The 24871-nt window shown below is 31.6% G+C and overlaps 3 protein-coding genes across 3 annotated transcripts; all 3 read right to left on the bottom strand.

Annotated features, from left to right (window-relative positions):
* Positions 1-33: 33 nt before the first annotated feature.
* Positions 34-6036, bottom strand: LOC100250160 (beta-glucosidase 12). Its single transcript, XM_003632070.4, has 13 exons — positions 5843-6036; positions 5701-5770; positions 4457-4515; positions 4246-4321; positions 3667-3744; positions 3494-3581; positions 3075-3330; positions 2860-2975; positions 2403-2620; positions 2284-2315; positions 1395-1497; positions 1192-1300; positions 34-436 (listed from the first exon to the last, which is right to left on the bottom strand). Exons 1-13 carry the CDS (start codon positions 6005-6007, stop codon positions 268-270), a joined length of 1539 nt encoding a protein of 512 aa, XP_003632118.1. The 5' UTR covers positions 6008-6036; the 3' UTR covers positions 34-267.
* Positions 6037-11550: 5514 nt separating this feature from the next.
* On the bottom strand, positions 11551-14186 carry LOC100262168 (uncharacterized). The gene is made up of 2 exons (XM_002285564.5): positions 13810-14186; positions 11551-12235 (listed from the first exon to the last, which is right to left on the bottom strand). Exon 2 carries the CDS (start codon positions 12185-12187, stop codon positions 11774-11776), a length of 414 nt encoding a protein of 137 aa, XP_002285600.1. The 5' UTR covers positions 12188-12235; positions 13810-14186; the 3' UTR covers positions 11551-11773.
* Positions 14187-21200: 7014 nt separating this feature from the next.
* On the bottom strand, positions 21201-24608 carry LOC104879588 (pentatricopeptide repeat-containing protein At5g59600). Its single transcript, XM_010652990.3, has 2 exons — positions 21708-24608; positions 21201-21524 (listed from the first exon to the last, which is right to left on the bottom strand). The coding sequence occupies exon 1, from the start codon at positions 23532-23534 to the stop codon at positions 21867-21869; it is 1668 nt and encodes a 555-aa protein (XP_010651292.1). The 5' UTR covers positions 23535-24608; the 3' UTR covers positions 21201-21524; positions 21708-21866.
* Positions 24609-24871: the final 263 nt, after the last annotated feature.

The following is a 24871-nucleotide window of genomic DNA, read 5'->3' as shown; positions in this document are numbered from 1 at the left end:
TTGATAATTTATGTGTCATTCAATATGAAAAAATTTCAACTTCAAGGTCGATTCATTATTCTCACTAATTTTTCTCCGAATTCTTGCCAACACACATGCAATCTAATATTGTAGCAGATGCATCTAAACATATTCTTCTAGTAGCTCAAAGATTGAATTCTGCCATGAATACATATCATAGAAGAAGAGATCTTCGGCTTATTGATCATATACCCAAAAACATCAATAGAAAATGCATATATAGTGAAGGTTATCACATATATGCTTTTACTTTTTGAGGAAATTCTTGAACCAGGTTGCTGAGAGTTTTGGGTATCTTTTCAATCCATCTTTATAATCAACAAAGTTTATACCAAATCGAACTGTATAACCCGAATTCCATTCAAAGTTGTCCAATAATGACCACGCAAAATATCCTTTCACGTTGACACCATCCCTACAAATTAAGAATCATATTGTATGAGTGACAATCTTTTGTAAATATATGTCAAGAAACCTTAGCTTATTTTTCTATAGTACATCCTTAAAGTTAAAATAGCGATTAATCTATAAATTTAACCTATAAAGAATGGATCAATAATACATATTAAGCTAAATAATAGAACTTGACTAGGTATGCCAATAGGATGAGTTTGGTATTAAATCCCCAAAGTGATCCTATCTTGATTATTGATATGCATTCCCATCCCTACACCAAATATGAAGTAGAACGGGTGGATTTGAATTTGTCTCATGCGATTGTGCCCTAATCCTTTTTAAAGTATTTAATTACAATTTTATTTTTTATTATATTAAATAAATATATTTTGGAAATAAATTTTATGCATTATTTTTTATGAAAAGTGAATATGTACTTTTTTATATTAAAAATGTTAAAAAAGCTAGTTTAAAATTTATATATAATCTTAATGGGTTCAAAGGAGGTGGCATAATAATTGAACCCCTAAAGTTTAAAAAACAGACAATAAAACTTATTCTAGATCCAATTAGGTCATTCCTAAATATGTCCTATAAAAAGGTGGGATGCAATTGGTCCTTGAAAATACTTGTTGTCGTTCCTATACTTAACAACACATATTAATTGCCAGTGATTTAAATATTTATACATAAAAAAAACAATTCAATATTATAGATAAATGATAAGATGGGCAGGGAAAAATAAATCGAATTAGTTATTTTTAAAGCACTTACTTGATTGCGCTCTTAAGTTGAGAAAGATGATGATAGTAGTAGTATATCCTTAAGTTGTCAACAAGGGCTTCTTTAAGTGATAATGTACTATTATTCACTTCATCAATTCCTACAAAATAATGGGAAAATATAGATATTTAGATTCTTATTGATACCAAAGCAGTAATTAATTAATAATGCCCAAAATTCATTAAGTTGATTACCATTCTCTGTAATGTAAATGAGTGGAGCATTATACTTCTTCTTTGTGTACAACAAAATTTTTCGAATTCCACTTGGATAAACATAGAGCCAATCTGAAGCTGCCTGCAAAATTGTTTCAAGGAAATGGAGGTAGCTAGTCAATCATGAGAACGTAACATTAAGGTCATAAATATTTCAAACTTCTATCATTTAATATCTTCTCTTTGGACTATGTTTAGTTCGTTAAAAAAAAAAAAGAAAAAATCGAAGAAAATACTAAGTTTATGTTTGGCTCCCAGAAATACTAAGGAGAGAAAAAAAAATGTAAAAGAAAATGATTTATTTTTATTTTTTATGTTTGGTTGTCCTTTAAAAAAATATCAAAGAAAATCAAATATAATTAAAACTAATTAGAAACTTATGTATTTTTAAATTATTTAATTTTTATATTGATGAGTTAAAATAAATAGAATAAGTTTGAAGTAACAAATAAAAATAATTTATCGACTTTTAATCTATTTTTTATTTTTCTTCTACTTTTCCTTTTTATTTTCTTTCATTTGCATTTTCTCTCAAATTTTTTGAGAAGCAAACATAGCATAAAAGATTTTCCTCAATTTTAATTTTGAAACAAAAGCCTTCAAAAAATGTATTTCTCAACAATTAAACTTCTTTCCCTCTACTTTTCTATAGCAATCAACTAAGAGAAAAAATTCATAACTCTCCTTACTTTTTTCATTCCTTTTATTTTTCTTTTCTATTTTTTTTGCTTTCTATTTTTTTGAAAATCAAACATAAACTAAAAGTAGTTTTCAAGAATAAATTTTCAAAAATAAAAAACGCAACGATTAGGTTTTTTTCTTTGTTTAGTTTTTTGAACTTCAAGTAAGTGTTAACGTATAATCATACCTTTATACCGATAGGGATGCCATTCCGTTGAGCTGCACGCCATAATAACATGTATGGATGATAAGTATCGATTTACTTTTAAATGAATGAATATACATAACGATTTTGATTAGACTTACTCAGAAGATTAGCATAAGGATCCGTTGTGTAGCTAGGTTTTGTATTACTAGAGTGGGGAGCATAGGCTGCATAATTAGCAGTGTAGTAATTCAATCCAAGAAAATCATATGACCCTTTTACCATCATGGATTGCTCCTTAGAGAACTTAGGCAATCGGCTTCCAACAAGCGATCGCATGCTATGAGGATAGTCTCCATTAGTCAATGGATCCATGAACCTACAACAAACATCAAAGATTCATATATTTGCACTGTTCATGGGTCTTGATGACATGACTCACACTCATTTTGGCCCATGTGAAGCCCATTAAAGAAGTGGGCATCTGTTTGTACATTTGCACCATATGGCACAGTATTGGGATGCATCATAGCAAAATCCACTGGTGGGAACTGTTATGGTGATGCCCTACCCCCATGGTGTTACTATGGACGCTCATGTGATCGATGCAGTACTCACCATCCAAACATGAAGTCAAGAGCCCGCTTCGCCGCATTCTGGTGGTGAGTCGCATTCGAGAATGGTACAAACCAGTGCGACACCAATGTGATTCCTATCTTCCCCTTCTGATATGCCTGCATGCAATTATTCCATAATGAATTAATCATATCGGTTTAGTATTATTCACTGAAATGTCATTAAAAGTTCGATTTTTGGAGGGTTTTGAATGAAACCTGATATTTTTGCTTGTAGACATGGACAGCAGCTGCATGGGCAAGAAGTAGGTGGTGTGACACCAAATAGGGCTCAGTCCCTGAGTCCCCACCAGTGCAATTCAGCCCTTGCCATGCAGAACATCTAGCAGGGGGAAATATCCCCTGCACATAACCACCCATGGTATAGCTCCATGGCTCGTTTAATGTTATCCAATGCTTCACCCTGTCCCCAAACTCTTTAAAGCAAAGCTCCGCGTAATCTCGGAAATGATCCCTAATACATTATATCAACAAACAATTCTTGATGATAGGATTTGAATCTTTAAAACATTTTTCAAAGTCAGTTCTCTGAGGTGTTTAGAAATTTGTGGTTCGACTGCTATTCCTGGCCATCGACTAAGATTGATGGAACATGGGAAGAAAAGTGAGTCACTTACACACTATGGGGACTCAAGAAACCACCATACTCATCTTCTAGGGCTTGAGGGAGGTCCCAATGGAAAATGGTCACAAAAGGTTGAATGCCTGTTCATGATAAGGAACAATCAGATTAATTTTTAGCCATACGAATAAGCAATAAAATCGATGAATGATGAGAATGAATATGGACCATTGGCTAGAAGCTCATTGATGAGGTTGTTGTAATAGTCGATTCCCTTCTTGTTCACTCCCCCACTTAGCTTTCCATCTGATGGCTCAAAAAATATGGGAAAATGATACCGGTTAGAATTCCATGTGTTTGGGAGCATGGAGATTACCTAAGCCCTCAAAATTTTAACATCACTTCATCATTCAATTTGATTAAGGCTACTTTGGTGAAAGAAAAAAAATGAAATTTTTAAAAATTTTCTCTTGGTTAATTATTCATAAAAAAAAAAAATTATACAATGGAAAAATGTACTTTCCTTGGTTGTGTAAAATGGGTAGAATTTTTATTTTTATTTTTTATTTACATTTACTTCCTTTTTTTCTTACTAGTTTAGAGGCATCAAATTTAGCATAAGTTTAATTGGGGTAGTGCCTTGAAACTTTTGCTATTGTAGATCCTTATATTGAATGTGAAAAATAAAATTATTAAAAGGAGACTTTTATCATTTCTAAGTCCTTACTTCCCATAAAAAAAATTTCATACAAACACACCTAAAAACTAGAGAAATTAGAAAATGATAGGTGTAAATAATAATCTTACTCGGTAATATTCTAGACCACGAGATTGAGAACCTATAAGCATCGAGATTCATTCCCTTCATAATCCCTACATCTTCCTGCATTTTCCAAAATTATGTAATAATTTGAAACAATTCAAAGTAAACTTTTGACTCAGTCATAAGTTCTAAATAATATAATCTAAAAATATAAATAAATAAAAATCAATCATAAAAATACATCATACATCATACCTTATAATGGTGATAAGTATCAACAGCTATACTTCCGTTACTTCCATCTTTTATCCTTTCTGTAAATTGATGAGGTAAGTGACTTGAGTAACTAAAAAAATTAATGATGCAAAAGTTTATCTAAAAACTAATTTTATTTACTTTCTCAAAATATGATCTCTTAAACTTTCTATTGTGGAAAGTATGATGTTGTTCCTATTTTGATTTTTTTTTAAAAGATTACAAATGGACAAATTGGGTGCAGTCCACCAAAGGTGGGGTAGGGTTAGGGTTTTTTAATTTTACTGTTTTTGGATTTGACTTTTGAAAAGTACGGGGAAAAGGCATCTATCTACTCATTTGCAAGCAGTTCCAAAAAAAAAAAACACAAGAAGAAGAATAATAGTGATAATGGACAAGAAGACCTATGGATTCTGCAATAGTACATGCATGTTTTCAACTGAATAATGATAAAAGTTATGAAAACCATTTTATTGATATTAAATAAATAAATAATATATTATAAATTATTTTTTCTTTTTCAGTAATAAAATTATGGTGAATTTTTGTTTTTTTTTTAATAAAAGTATTTCAAGACAATGATAAGTATTTTACCATATGAAATCAGAAAAATATTTCTCGAAATATATATAGTTTGAGAAATTTTTATTAATTTGGGTCACATGACAAAATATTTGGGACTTAGAAATTTTAAAATAAATAAAATTAAAAATATTTATAAAAATAACAATTTTACCAAGATTTTAATTAATTTATCTTGTTCATCCAACGCCTATGTTCTCACAAGAAGACCTTAATTGCAGTATCATCATTTTCATGGAACTCAAACTTGTTTAATTATTGATTTTCCTAAAAGCTTAAGATTGAAGGATTTAGGCTTAATATATATATCATGTTTCTTAAGACTTTCTTTTACGTGCGATTTCATACCTATATATATGTAAAAACAAACAAAAATTCATATCCAACAAAGAAAGACAAATACCGAATAAGGAACAAACGAGCAGATTGCAAAGACATGACTTGAACTATTTTTAAATTATTAATTTTCCTAAAAGTTTAAACTTGCAGATTTAGGTTTAATGTGCATATCATGCTTTTTAACAAAACCAAACCCTATGAAAATATTAACCCAAATGCTATGAAACCATGAGGCTAAAAAATAAATAAATAAAAAAAACCATAATATTCCACAATTTTTGAGCTCATCATATAGGGTTGATTTTGGAGAGAAATTAAATAACCTGGATATTTATGAGTGTAAGTGTCCCATATACTAGGTCCTCTACCATCTTCATATGCAGCACCTTCATACTGAGAAACCAGACCAAGAAAACATGAGCAAACACTTGCAGATCAACAAGCCTAAACCTATGAATCCATCACCTGGTAAGACGCCGACGCCGTCCCGAAAATGAAACCCTCCGGGAAGCTGCTTCTGTTGAGCAAAGCAGTGCCATAGTTTGGTGTATCAGAAGCTTTGATAATGCCCACTGAGCTTAGAAGAAGAAGAAGAAAAAGTCGTAAGATAAAATAGCCTTGCATTGCCATGTGGTTTATCCTCCTTTGCCTATTGCCTTGGTCTCTCCCTTTATATAGAAAAAGAATAGAGAAATAGAATTATTTTTAATTATTTTTTAAAGATCAAAAGAAAATGAGAGATAGGACTGATCTCCAAACCATGAGAAAAAAATATCCTCAAAGTTCAAATGCAAGTAGATTGGGATGAATACAATTCAATTCATCCAATTTAATAAATTAAATTCTTCATATAAGTCTTCATGCCCATAAGTTTAATCCGATTTATTAAACCAACCCATTATTATATTTAATAGTTTAATATCTTATGTTATTATTTGTTTTCAATTTGTTCCATATAATAAAGTTAGGGTTTCATCTAGGGTTGACCTCAAATCAAGAACCTTGAGTTGTGGTGGAGCGTGAGTGGGGTGAGGAGGGGAAGAGAATCCGGCCTCCCACATATGACAAATTATAAAATTTTAATTATATAATATTTAAAACCCATCAAAATAGTCTAATTGGTCAAAATGAACACTAGAAAATGGATTCAAATTTTGTCACTAATGATATTCTAAATTACTTGGTATTGGTTGTTGTGAGACGATCAGTACTTCGAAGTTTGCATTCCATGGAGGTTAAAATAAAAATTTGTACAAGCAATTTTTCAACCTAATTAAAAACTTTTTTATTTATTTTAAGTTTTAGGGCAAATTTTCCTTCACAACTTGCCTAAAATTCCAAAATTCTGATAAGACTTCCACATATATATGAAAGGGATGAAATTAAGTGTAGCACCCACCACAAGAATGGACTAATTGGCAAGTCAGAAAATTACGTTCATTCAAATCCAATCTGCGTATCTCAAGGGTTATTGACTGGGTTTTCCTTCTAAGAAACATGAGTTAGAATTTATTCAATTATTTTTTTATTATTTTCCATTTGAATTAATTCTATATTTATATTGTTCGTGGTCTAAATAAATAGTGAAAAGATCTATCCAAAATCTTTTTTTCAAAAAAATAAAATTAAATAGTTTAAATATATAAATTATTGATTAATTTAAATAATATTTATATTAATAAATATTTTGTAGGTAAGAAAGTAATTTTTAAATTTTTTTTCTATTTTTCAAGTATCAAACATAATCTTTTAATGTTTTGAGAAACTCTTATAAATTAGACTATCTTGTACGTGAAAAATATTTTTATTTTTTTAATACTTGAAAAATTAAAAACACCATCTAAAATCACGCATCATACAAGTGGAAGCTTGTGGTTTGATTGGAAGCTTGTGGTATGATTGGAGGAAGGTGCATCTGGACAAAGTGATAAACAAGCAAATGGAAACCAACACGAGGGGTCTCCATCAGCGGTCATCAAGAAACAAAAATTTATGGGGACATGAAAGTCTCAGTCAACAGAAATCTAGAAGCTGATTCATGTAAATGGAAGAAAAAACCTTATCTCAATCAACGATTGTATGTGGATAGATTACATCCTCTTCTGGAGAATAATAAAGCAAGATTTGAAGATGATTTAGGCACTTCTATGAAGGAATCATAATTCATAATATAACAAGACTATAGAGCCTGATGGGCAAGATGTGAGTTTTTACCAGAAACTTATGCGATTGGACCAACTTTTATCTATGAGGGTATGAAGCATTGGGCAGATATAAGATGGGCCTGTTCAGCTAATTTTGAACAAGAACAGGAATACCTGCAGGATTGGTTGCAAGAATATTGATATGGGTTTCAATAGAAATCGACATTCTAAGACAGACCCGCCACTTTTTGGTAGATCTATGTTGCTTAGTTACTGGATATGTTGATCCTAGGACCTGCATACCTAACTGGGTCTCGGTAAACTGCAAGAACACAACCACTTTATTAAACGTGGGTTCATGTTGGGACCTGATTCCAGCAGCAACTGGAAATGGATGTAGCTGATCCTTAGCTATTGGATCGTCTAAACTCTGGGTTCAACAGAAACCGAGAAATGGGGATGAAAGGTCTTATATGATCTCTCATGAAAGTCCAAACACCAGAGGAATGGAGTGAAAAGAGAAAAAAAGACCAAATGGGTCATACTAAAGTTCATCAATGTCATTCAAAACTTTCAGCAATCTGCAAAACATTGCCAAATCTAGCCGACAGAGACTCAGAGGGAGAGTAATAACAATAACAATAAATGGGAAAGCTATATAACTTCAAGGATGCTTTACTCACTTGCAGAGCTCTACGAAGCATACACAGCACAGACCAACGTGCAAGTTGATCAAATGAGAAGAGAAAGCTGATCTGCAAAATTTAATTTCACGCCATTGCAGTTCATAACTGCAGGTTTTACTCTTGGTTGATAATCGATTTATGATTTTTCAGCACAAATAAATCTCCTTTAGCATTGGGTACTAGTTGTACACCTTTCTGCACCAGGGTTTTCCCCCTTTATGACACATTATATATATAGCATCTATATGATAGTGAGCCACTAATATGTATGGAACATCACACTGTCCTGTGTCAGGTTTACGGATGAAAACCAAGAGGACAAGCTAAGTCCTTTCTCAAGATAATAAATTTCAAAAATTAACAAAATAACTTCAAACCAAATGCATCCTCTAAGAAATCCATGGAGATGGATTGAAATTCAAACTAATACAAAGAGCCCTGAATAGAACAAACACATGTGCTATGGTAACCAGGAAGTGCATATGCAAATTGCTGTTGATTTAGAGGGTACAGATATCACAAGAAAATCAAAATCATTCCCTTTTATTATTTTACATGCACTAGAACAGTATCACCCTGACAATCTCAATCTTGAACCCTGTTAATATCCTAGGAATGTGCTTCATATAACACTCAACTGAAACAGAGCTAGGTTCATCAAGCCTAGACGAGACACAGGCTGTCATCAAGAATTAGGAAGCCGTTTTAAGATCATTTATTATGTTCTTTCAGAGGCTAATGCCACTTCACATATATACACTTTAACTTTCAGTCCTCTCAGCAATCAAGTTACATTAGCAATAATAACTATTGCTATTTCATCAGATTCTTGGGTCAGATATCAATCTAGTTCATCATTGTGATAATACAAGTGTGTCCCAGCAATGTTAAAACACCAAGGAAGGTGTCCCAAGGACAAAACTACCAGCATAGATTTCCCACTCATGTAGTTCTCTGAAAACCTTTTGTTTCTATCCCCCGTTTTCCTTTCACACTATTGTCATGTGGATATTTATAACCGCATAGATTCACCAATTTAGTTTAAACAAACCCTATATAAGCATGCTTCTAACAACAAATCATCCTTTTTTACTAGCAATCAAACACTAATTTGGTGCCTAAACACTTGGCCCCTACCAGTATAGTGGATGACCAAATCATACCCTTCAAGTACAAGATGTTGCACAAATTCACAAGTAATATTTTAACTTCTCACGTTAAAAATATGTTATTTTCAGTATCCTGTGTTTCTTTCAAATTTCTATGAACCAATGTTACATGGACTTGGGTCCATGTTCAGGGTGCAGATATATTCTAAGTATCAAATGATCCATCCAAACTCCAAATATTAGGATGTGCAGAAACTACCAAATTGCCAAAGTTATCCAATTTTCTTCTTCTTTTTTTTCTCCTGGGAAATAAAGCATATATGCAATGCAACATGCCCTAAAAAATGCAGCAACAATGCTTCTACAGAGGAGCCATGTCCATGTTGGACACCATGGACAAACACAACAATCCTCTGACACACTTACACCTTCATATCTTTTCATGTTGCCACATTTATGTAATGCATGTGTCTAAGAAATAAATAGGAAAGCTTCCATCTATCAGAAACCAGGCATCTCCAATGAACATCTTATTTGTTTCATATCCATTTAAAAGGTACATAGTACATAAACAATTCCGAACTGATATTAGTTTAACAAACAATTTATCAGTGTAAAGCTATAGTCTTCAGCTGTAAGGAGTCTAAGGATATATAGAAACTCAACACACATCTATTCATCATAGATCTGAATTATAACAGACCAATACAAGAATTTATCAGTGTAAAGCTATAGTCTTCAGCTGTAAGGAGTCTAAGGATATATAGAAACTCAACACACATCCATTCATCATAGATCTGAATTATAAGAGACCAATACAAGAATTTCAACAATAATATATCTAAATGAAAGCAAAATCTTACTATTAAATGAAGGCAAGAGTGTTTTGGCAACTCCAAATATTCTACAACTATCAATTGAAATAATCCCATAAAACAAAAAGCTAAAACAATTCTGTGTCCCAGGGTGTGATGAAAACATCCAAATTCTTTTTTTGATAGGTAACAATTTTTTTCTTTTTTTGTCCCCATGGGTATGTGAACTTGGAACCTCCCAAATTCCTACACCAACCACTCACCACTTAAGCCAGACATTATGGGCAACAATATACAAGTTTTTGAGTGTAAAAAGGCACATATTTCCCACATAAGATGCTCAAAATGAGATCTCATTATGCACAGACATTTGTTGGCAATAGGTGACCAACCAGGCACACAATCCATCTAGTCACCTCCATCTAATCCAAGGAAACTGGGACATGGCTTGATTGTTGAGGTATAATATATTTTTTGTTAGGTGCCCTGTGAGAAGTATGTGTAACCTAGAATATTCAACATGGATACTTCACTCATTATGAAATTCCCACATAAAAGAGAAACCAACCACTTGAGAAAAAAATTTCAATTGGACATTCGTAGATATATGATGGTCGCTCCTTAAAGTATTGTTGTCCTAGCCTTGATATCAGGCTTGGAAAATCTAAATCCTAGACAGATTGTGGCACCTGAATTCATTTGACATATTGCACCACATTTCAAGTTGCTCATTTTCTATCATCCCTCCTATGTTTTCAGTTCAGAAATTCAAGAGGAGAATAAAATGTTCCTGGAATGATACATTTGTCATTTTAAGACTATTCTTTGGAAACTATCTAGTAGACCTATTCAGTTACTCGAGCATAAATTTTACCCAAAATCTGCCCCCAGTGATCAATTAGAAGTTAAGAACAGGACAAAACCGGAAAATATGATTCCACCACAAACTTGCCAAATGATTGAACAATGCAAAACAGATTAATCAGCAATCCATTTACAATGAAGTATGCTTCCTCTACAAAGAAATACAAGTGCATCAATTGAGCAAAGTGAGAAGTCATGCAGTTAATAAGGGGGTAACCAATATAAGTGTCAACCAGTTATAGTATGTGATAACTAAATGTGCCACATAATGTTAGATCCCAAGTTCCAAAGAAGCCTACAAATATTAATTATCCCAACAATCCAAAACAAAAACAACAAACTAGAACAAGGAAAAAAATTTATCAAAGAACACCTCAAGCCCCTCTTCTAAATACCCATAACAGGACAAAAGTAAAACAACACTGAATAGGATGCTGCAAAGGGAGTATAAATATGGTTGTCATTTCATTAAAATAACCAAAACACATTAAATTATAGAGGATGATAGAAGAAAAGAAACTGATTAAGCAAAATAAGCAGATAGACACAAGAAACTAGTGAAAATATCAAATATAATAGCATTGCAGAAGATTACAATCAGTACAATCACTTCCAACTTCCCAATTAAAATTCAAAGTGAAAATAGTGATAAGGTAATACCAAAAAGGGGGAACATGAAACAAAAGAACAATTGAAACCGGAGATTTATGAGGCCTCACTCCCAATTCCATGGGCAATGTAAAAAGGAAGTAACCCATTCGCAAAAGCAACCTTAATCTCACTTGCACTCTACACCAGCTTCAGCAGCTCGACGAGGTTTGCTTTTCCTTCTGTTCCTGTTATTGCGAAATCCATTAGATTTTGTTGAGTCATCAGTGCTTGATCTGGTCCCAATACCATTTTCCTCTTTGACTGAATCTGGCTTCTCTTTTGCCTGTGAATATCGCTTCCTCTTCTTTCCATTCTCTGCTGCAGCTGAACTTTTCATCTCTTTGCTCGAGATACCAATTTTGGCATTCTCGCTATCTTCATCTTCAATTTTCTCTACTTCTTCTTCATCAATCTCATCCTTCAGTGGTTTCTGTGGCCTCCCCCTTCGCTTTTGTGCAGGAATTTTTTCTTCCTCACCACTTCCAGGATCCTCATGATTTGTAACAGTCAACTTCTTCCCCTTTCCTCTACCTCTACCCATAGTCTCAAAGCTCCACAAGTGAAAAACTCATACAAAAAAAGAAACTTTCTGCCAAAAGAAAAATATACATGGTAAGATGCAAAATGATTGATTGGAATAAAGATCAAATTAAGATAAACAACAGTCAATCCCAATGATATTTAACATAAGAACTGATGAAGGAATAAGAATAAAACATATTTGATCCTTCAGATAAAAGAACAAATACCACATGTCATCAACAAATGGGATAATAATATTATTCTCATGAAATTGCATCAAATCAGAGCTTCACAAAACAAAAAGGTTTAAAATCAGTTTTTAGCAATGACTTCCTTCACTCCAAAGTCTCAAGTGCAGTCAATGGATTTGTGGCTTTGGTATAATAATTCTAAGCAAACCACTTGCACTGGTTCAAATTTCATTAAAAATCCTAAAACGCCATTAGGAAACTTCTTTATGAGAGAAGGCAAAGAAATAATAGATAGCTGATAAAACACAAGACAGGACTAAAACTTTGAACTTCTGTTCTTCTTAATCAATTATTTGGAACCCATGACACAAAAATAAATAAAAAGCTCAATACGGATTAAAATGATCAGTTGGGTTCAATAAGGTGATTTTTTGCCTTAAAAATAAAACAACATAAAAAAAATATTCAAAACTCAATCTTTCTTTTCGTTTCCGTGGCTCAGACAGCAACCAAAGATACGGTTAAGAAATGTTGCGGCATGCATATATCTCCTGTGCATTTACATATGATCCTGCCTGGTTCAGGCTTTGGTTTAAAAAATTAATCGAATTCATCATCTATGAAGAAAGGGGGAAATAACTATAAAGAGATGAACTAAAAGAAACTTAAAATTTATTTTTGCCAATAAAAACATTAAAATCTTATAGTTGGTTGCTCTCCAAAGTTGCCCAAGAAAATGTCATGATCCCTACAAGCTAAAAAGAGGGAGAACAAAGATTTTCATATTTTCCCTACACACTAAAATCCTAAAGAAACTGTAATGATCCCTACACTCAGACGAAAAGACTAAGAAAAAAACCAAGAAAGGACCAAAAGGTAAGAAATTAATGGATTTAATCCATAAAAAACCAGAAACCATCATCATTTCACCAGCAACAAATCTCCACAAACTCAAATGAGTAAGATCCACAACTTGGCAAAAATGCAAGAATTCTAAATCTTTAGTAGCTTCGCTAAAAACAGTTAGACTCCAATTGGTTGACAAAAAAATATAGGAAAAGAGAGAAGAAATCAAATCTAAAACCTCAAAATTATAATTTTTTTCAGACCTTTTGAACAAAAAAGCCACAACTCACTAAAACCTAATACAAGCATTTCTCCAATCCAGTTGAGTTTTTTTCACAAACAAGAAAATCGATTTCAATTTCTATTTCTTTTCCTCCATTTGTTAGCATCCAAGGATTAGAAACAAAAATCTACACAACAAAAGAGTACAATGGAAAACTAAAATCTAACCATTCAACACAACACAATTACCTCTAAATTCCATAGCCCACAAACATCAAAACCAACAACAACGTATCTCAAAACAAAAAAAAAACAAAAAAAACAAAGAAAAACAGAAACAAACTTGATCAGATAATTTCAGAGAGAGAGAAATGAAACTAACCTCCTGTGAAAAAACCCTCATACGCACATCCAACAAGAGACCCATTACTTTGAATCAGTCAAAACATGTGAAGAAAGTGAGGGGACAAAAAAAAATCCAGATGGGTGTTGCTGTATTTGGTGGGTTTGTTCAGTGGAAGCAAAGGAAGTTTAGATTTTTAAGGATGAAAACCATGATCTGAACAAGAAAGAGCGAGGACCCAGATCAAGAAACATGGAGATTTAGCGAGATTGAGGATTGGCAAATGCGCGTGGAACCTCAGGGAATGGGAGAATGGAAGAAAAGAAACAGAGAAGAGGTGAAGTGTGTGAGAGAGGGTGAAGAGATATTTGTTGATTGGCTGTGTAGTGTGTATTCTCTCCGGTCAAAAACCATACAGTTTTATGTACTGTCATCCATTTTTAGCCACGTGGCAATTTTTTAATTTATATACTCTTATTAATCTATAATATATGTAATAATTGTATATGTTTTTTCAATTTTAGAAAATATTATTCCAATTAGATGTCTTTTTAGGGATTGGAAATTTAAATATAAAAAAAAAAAATTTCTCGACTTATTCTTCTTGAAAGTCCGACATATTCTTATATAATATAATAATTTTTAAAATATTTTTCAAATTTTTAAGTGGTGCTCAAAATATTTAAAAACCCTTGAAAATTATTAAAAATATATATTTTAAAAAAAATCTCAAAAAAATTTATTTTCTATAAAAGATTTGTTCAAAATGGATTCAAAAACATATCTTCCAATCACACAAATACTATCATGAAATCCAACAATAAGACAGTGGATTTTGTCATTGATGATGTAATGATAAGAAAATGGTTTTGAAAATAGAATAAGCAAAATTATATTAGATTGAAAAATATGATAATAATCTATTTTTATCTTATGATTTTGTGTTTATAATAGATTGTAGGATCAACAACATTAGTCTTATTATCTATATAGTATGATTTGTCAATCCATGGTATTACTCGTAATTATGCCCATTTTGACACATGATAAAATAAATTTTGAATGTAAAATCAATGAATATTAGAAAACATTAGTCATGATCTATAATGAAAATATCAATTTTTATGACGGTGATTGAATTTTATGAATATATCAACAAAAATTTTGACAAAAAGTATTAGTAAAATGCAAATTGATAAGAAAATTGAAGAGGGGGATAATATTAAAATATTATTAAAAAATTTAATTATATATATTTTAATTTCTTAAAAAATAATTTTAATAAAATATGAATTATATATTTATAACATTATCAATTCAATTGAGATTCAACCACCGATCCAACTACTGGACTGTTTTCTCATTTGATAACTAGTCTGATTTTAAAAACATTATATTCAACAATAATATCATATTCACTGATAAGAAACATGAATTTTATGGTAAATAATTAATATTAATTAATATAAAGTATTTGATTTTATTAAATGTTGAGTCAATAATTTACATATATAAAATCCCAATTATAAAAATGAAAAAAAAAATATCTAGAAATTTGAAAGCTTCATGGCTTATGAAAAAAAAGGTTAAATAAATTTATTTTTAATATAATTACATATCAATAGTGGAAATTACAAAATACAACAAGTGGTGAGAAGTGAATTGGTAGTTGATTTAATGGCTAAAAATGAGAAAAATAGGGTAGCAACTCAATTATCTACACAAATTGTTCTAATTGGTTCTTAATAAATTTAATATACTTGGTGACAATTTGGAAAAGATTATAATTTAATAAAAATGTAGGCCAATAACATTTGAGTTAGAAGACTTTTGGGTAAAACTTAAATTTTTTTTTGCTTATATGAATGAAATTGACTTCAAGGCTTTTTTATTTTTATTTTTATTTATTTATTTTTAGTTATTGACTTAAAAATTAATAAGATTATTTGATAAACTTAATTCATTTCTTTTAAATAGTTAAATTAACATGTGCATTGTCATCAATTTTAACTAATAGTTGCTAGGAAAAATCATAACATCATAAAAGAAAAAAATGAAATAACGAAGAAAAATATTTATGTGGTTTGGGTGTCATCACCTATATTCCCGAGAAAGAGAGATGAAATTTATTAATAAATTTGTAAAATACACGCTTTAAATTTTCTCTACCTTTTTACATCCAAAACCCAACACACCCTTTCTTTATCTCTCTTCATTTTTTTCTTAATTTTCCTTCTCTCTAAGTCCTATATGAATCCTACACCAATAGTTTCCTAATTGTAGTCAAGGTAATTTATTAAAACACAAACTCTATAGTATTGACTTTCTTAACAATAAAAAATAAATAATTTAAATCAAATCTTTGCAATCTCCACATTGGCTCAAAGCACCTTTGTTGATATTATAATGTTGTTCTTTGTAGAAAAGGCATAACCTAAAGTATTCAAAGCCCTCAAAGAAATTAAACTTCTCTTCAACTTAGAAACATGCTTAACATTAGTTAATGTCATCAAGTCTCCTCGCGTCTATGGTACCAACCCCAATGACTTTAAAGGTTGGATCATTATTCATTCGAACATCACTAGCATCACACTTCTTATAGGTATCAAATCACCCCTTATATAGGCACATAAAAAAGGAACATTCAAAATCCAAAATCCAAAAGTCAGCAAAATTTTTATCAAATATAATAGAAGAACATCACTTTCCTTACCAAACTCTTGATCAACAATATTAGTAGAATCTAAAATCTCTTGGGATTCAAGATTTTCATCAAATATAACAAAAAGAACATCATCTCCCTTACCAAATTTCTTAACAATGATATTAGTAGAAATTGAAATTCTCTTAGGATTCAAGATTTTTCATCAACATTTTCATCAAACATAATAGAAAGAACATCACCTCCTTTACCAAACTCTTCAACGATAATATTAGTAGAATTTGAAGTATATTGGGATTCTAAGTACTTTGTTAATTCTTTATAGTACATTATGATATGTCTCTTTTTGTGACAATAATAACACTCCATATTCCTTCAAAACTATGATTTGGGATGATCATCTCTCTTATCATAAATACTTTCATGTGCTCCTACCACGGCGTGATTTGAAATTCATCACAAGAGCTTGTCCAATATGAGACGATCTACTCGACTACTTAATATTTTTTGTCTCTAAAAGAGCAGTTAATACCTCATCCACTATCAACATCATCTTTTCAATTAAAAGCATAGTCACCACTATCTCATATGGTTTTGGTAGGTATGCTAATGAAATAATGGTTTGATATTTCTTATCAATTTTAATCTCTATGCTTAATAATTGGATTATACAATAATTAAATTTATTTATAAGATCCTTAATGTCCATTCATTTATCCATCTTCACCTCAATAATTGTTTATTCAAACATAGCTTATTTATTAGGGATTTTGACCTTTTTTTTTCTAACTTATCTTACAAATTAATCAAAAGGAGACTTTTCATTCAAAACAATATACTTATTTTAGAAGTGAGACTTAAACTCTTACTTTTAATTTTTCTTATTCTTCATCTATTATTTGGTTTTTGGCCTTATAACACTTTTAAAAGGCTTTATTGCGCCAAAAATATCTTTGATAGTACTATGCTAGATATTGAAATTATTTTTTTGCATCAAAGGGCTTAATAATTAATATCATATTTGAAGTCTGATATTATCTTCAAAATAATTTTTCTCACGATCTTTTCACCACTACTTTGATACCATTTATTATGAAAATCATAGCACCCAAACGTCAACACAAAAACATAAAATAAAATAAATAAAAATAAAGAAGACAATATATTTACTTGATTTAATATAACCATTTACCTCCACACAAAAATGATATCAAATTTGTTAATAAACTTCAATAATGCATCCTATAAACTCTCTCAACCTTTTTTTTAATCCAAAAACCCAATATAAAACTCAATACACTCTTTGCTCGTCTCTTTTCACTTTTTTCACCTTTTTGTCACTTTTCCTTCTTTCTTTATAAATGTTATATAAAACCACATATTTATAAAACTCTATGAATTAATCTTGAATCAATAATTTCCTAACGTTAAAAAGGTAATTTATTAAAACATAAATTCTATAATATTGACTTTCCTACAAATAAAAAATAAATTACTTGACTCAAATCTTAACAATATTTGCCATCATTAACTATAACTAATATTAGTCTTCATTAATTTAAATAATAAATTTGCTTATTAAATATCCGTATTAAAAGTCTTGTAGATGCAAAAAATAATTATATAATATTTACCACAAAAAAAAAAAAAAAAAATCATAGATGTAGAATCATGGACATAAAAGAGACTTTGATCTAACACGCATAGATAAGGTAATCTACAGAAGAGATTTTTATTAGAGATAAGTAAATAAGGTGTTGGATCAAGTGTTAACCATCTCATTTGCTATAAGCAAATAAGGTGTTGAATTAGGCTTTGACCTTATCATCTAAACATCCATTAGTGTCTGGTAAGGTCATATAGGTTTGTTCTAAGAATCATTATTTTAACAACTCATCCTCATGTTGAAGCAACTTGAACCTATAATATTTGGCTCTTAAACCAATTATTAGATCGAGTTTTGATCGTTTCATCAAAAAACCAATTAACATAAAATGTGAATTAGAATATTTAAGAATTAGAATAATTTCATAAATCTATATATTAAAAAAAGAACAAATGAATTTATAATTATGCATACATGTCAAACCTAGATGCATAATGCAATGGTTTGGGTGAAGTATACAAAATAGGGCATCATTAATTTAATATATAATATGTATATATTATTAACATTAAGCAACTTATTTAAAAGTTAAATATGATTTCTTCCCATTGTAAAATTTTAATGTTGCGTTTGATTGTAAAAAAAAACATTAAAGAAAGAAAAAAAATTAAGAAAAATAATCTTCTCATATTTGATTTTACTATAAAAATTATGAAAATTAATTAGAAATTTATATATTTTAAAATTATTTAATCTTTATATATGATAATTAAAACAAGTAAAACGAGTTTAATGTAATATATTAAAATAATTTATTGATTTTGAATATATCTATATATATATATATATATATATATTCTTTTTTTTTTTTTCTACTTTTCTTTTCATTCTATTTTCTTTTACCCATATTTTTTCCTTCGATTGTGAATATGATTCTTAAAAATAATCCATTTTCACAATGTATTATTTTTTTTTTTTAAAGCTTCATTTTCATTTTTTACTATTTCAAAAATAAAAAACCCAAGATACCTTCCTTGAAAAATGAAATTTCAAAGAAGAAATTTGGTGCTATTCTTTGCCTGGTTGGAGTGCCATGTACTTGGTAGACAAAACCAGCATCTCCACATAAGACAACCCCATTATTTGCCAACACATGAAGTGAGAAATTATTAAGAAGGAAAATCACGTGGAACCCACATAAATTATTACTTTTATTATTATTATTATAATTATATTCTATAAGTAATTCAAAAATAAAATTAGGATTAATGTATTTATTCACTTGTTATTTTGAGGTGACAAATTATAAAAATTACAAATCATAAAAATTACAAATCATAAAAATTATTCTATTAATTTTTATTAAAAATAATGCCACTTTTGAACTATATGCAAACGTCAAATAAGTTTTTTCTAGTAATATTTTCAATCAATAATTGAAGGAAAAACTCTTGTGACAAGCCCATACACATTGAAAAAATATTATACAATATTATACAATAATTTTAGTGGGAAAATAGTACAAAAGTGTAAAAAAATAAAATAAAATAAAACCCTCAAATCCCATCTTGAAAATGATTCATCACAATCGATTGATAGAAAATGGACATCTTAAATCTTACAATAATATAAACATATTAAATCTTACAATAATATAAACTCTCCGCCTCTCTAGACTTTCTTTAACTAGTTTATTCATTTCCCTTTCAAACACCAACCCTTATTGTGAGCTTTTGATATTAAAAAAATGCAAATGAGTCCCCCACTTCATAAAAAACCTCGAAAAAAAGAGTGAACTTCTAATCTCATTTGTACATATATGAAATGAGAGCATGATCGACCATGATATAAAAATAGGATTAATTTCACTTATCTTTAAAGTTTGGATTAAATACACTTAGACACCAGTACATCTCTCTTATTTTTAAGTCAAAGGAGAAATAAGTGAAATTAACAAATAAGAAAAGAGTAGGATTTCGAGAATGAGGTATTTATTAATTTCATTCACTTCCATTTAAGAAAGGTATTTAACGAAATTTCAAACTAATAGTGACTAAGTGTATTTAGCTCTGATCCTATAAAAATATAAATAAATATGAAAGAAAATCATCAAAGATTTAACAATTATGATATGATATAAAACTCCTTAATGGTGCCTTCTTTTTATCACCAATTGGTATTAAAACTTTGGTATGATACAAGATACCACAAAATTTTTCATGTATTAATTATCGAAAACTTGTGTGATCAGTATAATTATTTGAGTGATTGTCACACTAATGACCCTTTTGCCTTCAATACCATACTGATTGGACCATGTGGAATCCCTTTAGACTTGTTGTATCAAGCTCTCTAAAGTCCATTTGACAAGACAATTGGACAACCAAACTAAATTAGCTTTAAATTTTGGAAATCTATCTTAAGAGCTGATGACCCTAATCTTGAGTGAAGCCCTGTCACCTTTCTTGGTGCACAGATAAGGATCAAGAAGGTAGGCCAGTTAGGTTTTACTTTTGATTGTTTCTTGGGAAAAATGAAGTGGGAAAGATATAAAAATGGCACAGCAACAACTGCTTTGAAACAGATTCAAATCTCACATCTTAGTCCTAGGCATGACACCATCAAGCTCCATGAGCTCATATGATGCCTAAGTCTGCCTAACCATACTTTTTTTGAGCAATCTTGACTACTCATCGTTCATTTTCACGCTCTGAACACCAACTATAATCAAGAGTAAAAGTATGATGGAAAGGACAATGACATTCATGGATTTTCCATGACAATGTTTGACATTTTTGGAGAAGAAGGAAAGCTACAAGCCTAGTTTCAGACATATCACTCAAAAAGAAAAAAAAGGCTTATCTAGTAGCAAGACCTTGACATGGTTGTTAGTAGAAATGAGATAGACTGAGTTAGGGTTTTCGATTAATGAGGCATTCTTGCATGCATTACACTTATTCTACTCCATGTAAAAAGCTAGGTTAGCTTAAGGAAAAGAATCAGAAAAGAAATAATGAAGCATAACATGACAGAAAAGGGGAAGGAGGCTTACAGGCCCAACCCCATCCCCCACCTACCAACAGAAACACGAAAAAAGAGAAGAACTACAAACAGAGAGGACACTGATTAAAGGGATCACAGAAAAGGAAATAAGCAGTGTACTACTCCCAAAAAGTTGTTGTGCTGCATATATTAGCATCATGAGGTCTAATAATGTGCCTTGAGCATTACTCTTCAACAAAGTACTTGCAGAATATATTCATGATGTTACAAAAATGAAGGGCAATTGTAATGTAATGGCCTCATATATCCCGAGAAGGGGTAAGAAGATTAAATTTGAAATGGACACCAACAAAATTTTCTGCAAAAAGTAAAAAATCCTATTCAAATATTACACAAGGCGTACAGACACTGACCATCTGGTCCTTGATTCCAGCAGTGCATAGATAACTAGATTCTTTATGTCTCGCTCGGATTTGACCTTGTCTGCATGCATGCAGAGAAAAATAGAAGGGAAAAACATGAGTAAATGAAAACATGATTCAAGCTGGAAGCAGGTAGAGGCTCAACCCAACGCCTAAGCTTTACCATGATTGTTAGAAACTATGGGTTCCTTTTACATATTTTGGGACCAAGTTAGCTGTTTTGGAAAAAGGAAAAGGCATATACCCTTTGGAAAGGGAGAAATCTCCTTTCTTTCAGATGGGGCACTAAATGACAATTTCTGAATTTGCCCCTGCTGTAGGTGTACCCGAAATGCCAAGCAAAGTTACAATAGTCAAAATCTGCAGTTTCAACAATGCAATTCTGATGCCTTAATGTTAACTTCTAGGAGGGCATACCAATTCCAGTTTCAGCAATTTTGTATTCATTTCTGGTTTCTGATTCAACAAACCCGTCCCTCTTCTCAACCCAACTAAAACCAGGCTTCTTATGGACCCCTTGCTCCTTCATCACCTTCCTAATATTCTCAACCTCTTCCCACTCTCCATCAGCAGCATAAATATTTGACAGTGTTACAAAACCTCCAGGTCTTTTCAACTCCATCCTCAGAATATCCTCGGCCATCAGTTTAGCTAAATCTCTTCTGCCATGGATTTTACAGCCATTGAAGAAAGCTCCAACGATTGAGTCTGTAACTTCAATTGGCATCTCCTTAAATAATTCATAAGCTTCTACCATCCTGCCAGAACGGCATAGAAGGTCAAGAACACAAGAATAATGCTCTTGGCTGATCTCAACCCCATATTTCTCTTTCATAGACCTGAAGATAGTTAAACCCTTCTCAACTAGGCCACCATGGCTGCAAGCAGAAAGAACTGAAATCAAAGTGATGTGATTTGCCTGCATTCCTTCTGCTTGCATCCTCTCAAACAGCTGAATTGAGGAGTCAACCAAACCATGCTTCCCGTAACATCCAATCATGGCATTCCATGATGCAACATTCTTGATGGGAATCCTATCAAACACATCCCAAGCATCTTTCACAGTCCCGCATTTTGAGTACACGTCAATAAGAGCAGTAGCAACAAACACATTCATGTCAAACCCCATTCTGTAAATCAAACCGTGAAGTTCTTTCCCTCTGTGAATCGAGCCCATCAATCCACAAGCAGGAAGCAGTCCAGTGACAGTCACCTGGTTGGGCTTAATCCCAGCAACCATCATGTCCTGAAACAATCTCCAAGCTTCAACAGCTTTAAGACTTTGAGTGAAACCAGAAATCATTGCATTCCATGTAACCAAATCAGGAACCAACCCCTCTCTCACCATTCTAGAGAACAGCACAAAAGCACCATTACAATCTCCATCCCTAGCATAACCAGCAATCATCGCATTCCAAGTGAAATCATTCGGTTCTAATCCTTCCACCTTCATCCTTTCAAACAAAACAAGGGCCTCCTCCAGGGTCCCAATATTACAGTACCCACAAATCATTGATGTCCAAGAAACCACATCCCTCTCAATCATTCCATCAAACACTTTACGTCCATAACTCACATGCCTACATTTACAATACATATCAATCATGCTATTTGCCACAGAAACAACATTTCCAAAACCAGTTCTACTTATCACACAATGAACCTCCCTTCCCTTATTAAAATCCATCAAACCAACACATTGTTTAAGCACAATAGAGAATGTGAACTTATTAGCAACAATTCCCAACTCCTGCATCAAAGAAAGATACCCAATTGCCTCTTCATGATACCCATGAAAGGCCAAAGCTGAAACCATCCAGTTGAAAGCAAAAACATTTGGGTTTTGAGTTCTTTCTAGGACAAGCCTTGCAGACTGCAAATCCCCACAACTTGCATACATGCCCACGAGCTTTGAGCTCATGGACAAAATGTTCATGTCAATCCTAGAAGCTAACAGCATGGCATGGACTTGCTTCCCTGGTTGCAGTGCCTTGCATTTCAGGCATCTTTGCAATAGAAATCCCAAATGGTCTGAAAACAAGGCATTTGGAGAAAGTAATGGTTTTATCATTTTCAGCAGAAGTCCCCCATGAATTGCCTGCTACAATCCAAACCCAACAATCTATCACAAACCCATTTTGTACAACAAAGATTTGTGATTAATATCATACAAAGATTGCAGATTTGAAAGAGGGGGTTGATTAACATCAAGAAAATTGAGTGTATGTGACTCCTTTCCACAAACTCAGAAACCTTTTTTCAATTAGAATTAGGAGTATTTTGATTCTGTATGTGAAGCACATTTGAAAAAGGGTTATTTGGACAGAAGAAAAAAGAAAAAAAAATTGAGTTTTATTTAACTATAGAACTTGAGAATAATTCTGAAAATAATAAAATATAAATTTAAAAAAAAAAACTGTCTAGTAGTTCTTGTTTTTCAAACTAGCTTAAAAAGAAAAAACTATCATAAGAAAATATTACCAAAGATTGCGCCAATTAATGAATTTTGATTACCTGGGTGCCAAAGGGAGTGTTTTAAAGGCATGAAAACGGTGTCGTTTTAATCCTCAGTAAGCTTTGGTTTTGGGCCCTTGTGAATGGCTACTTCTTGCGGGTGGGATCATTCAACTCTACTGAGAAACAAGCCTTCAACTTCAGCCTCAACCTCCACTGTCCAAACCATTCATTTGGGCTAATTCCCATGGCTCCAATTCAGCTGAAAGCATATCAAAATCAGCTTATTTCCATGTTTTGTTGAAACATTATTTGATTTGATATATATTAGGAGCTGGTTACCAATAACTTAAGCTGTTAATAAATTAATTGAGCTAATAATTTAACCTAAAAACTTAAGTTATTAAGCAATGGTGAACCAGATTTGGGCTAAAGCCCTCACGGCCTGACCCATCTTCACTGTAAGGGTGTCGAGATATGTGTGTGTTGGACTTGGATCATGAATAATTGTGCCAGATTCTGTGTGTTGGATCATGGGTAGCTCTAGATTTGAGGTTTACAAGCTAATTTCCCTAAAAAAATAAATGAGTGGGCACTTGTGTAATGCTTAGTTTCATGTGCTGTTTTTCTGGGGTATTGCTCAGTACAGACCTCTTTTTGCTCAAAGATATATCAGAATAATATTCTTTAGGAGGTCCTCATTTGGGTGGTTAGAGCCTTTCCAGTACTTTTTTTTTTTTTTTAAATCTTCAACATAGAAGTGAGTGTAGAACCATATCTTCCACGTGACTTGGTGCTTCTAACTTTTATCTACCACCTGTTTGCTCTATTTCCAATGTGGAAACAATTTTTTTTTATGCTCATACCCTTCTTAGCATTCTTGCTCAGTGCATTGATTTGTGTAGCAAATACATCTTTACCTGGTTTTATTAAAGGGTCTCCTTGATGTTTTCT

Source organism: Vitis vinifera, chromosome 6 (assembly GCF_030704535.1).
Source record: "Vitis vinifera cultivar Pinot Noir 40024 chromosome 6, ASM3070453v1".
In the NCBI taxonomy this organism is placed as follows: domain Eukaryota; kingdom Viridiplantae; phylum Streptophyta; class Magnoliopsida; order Vitales; family Vitaceae; genus Vitis; species Vitis vinifera.
This window is presented reverse-complemented; position numbering and strand designations above follow the sequence as displayed.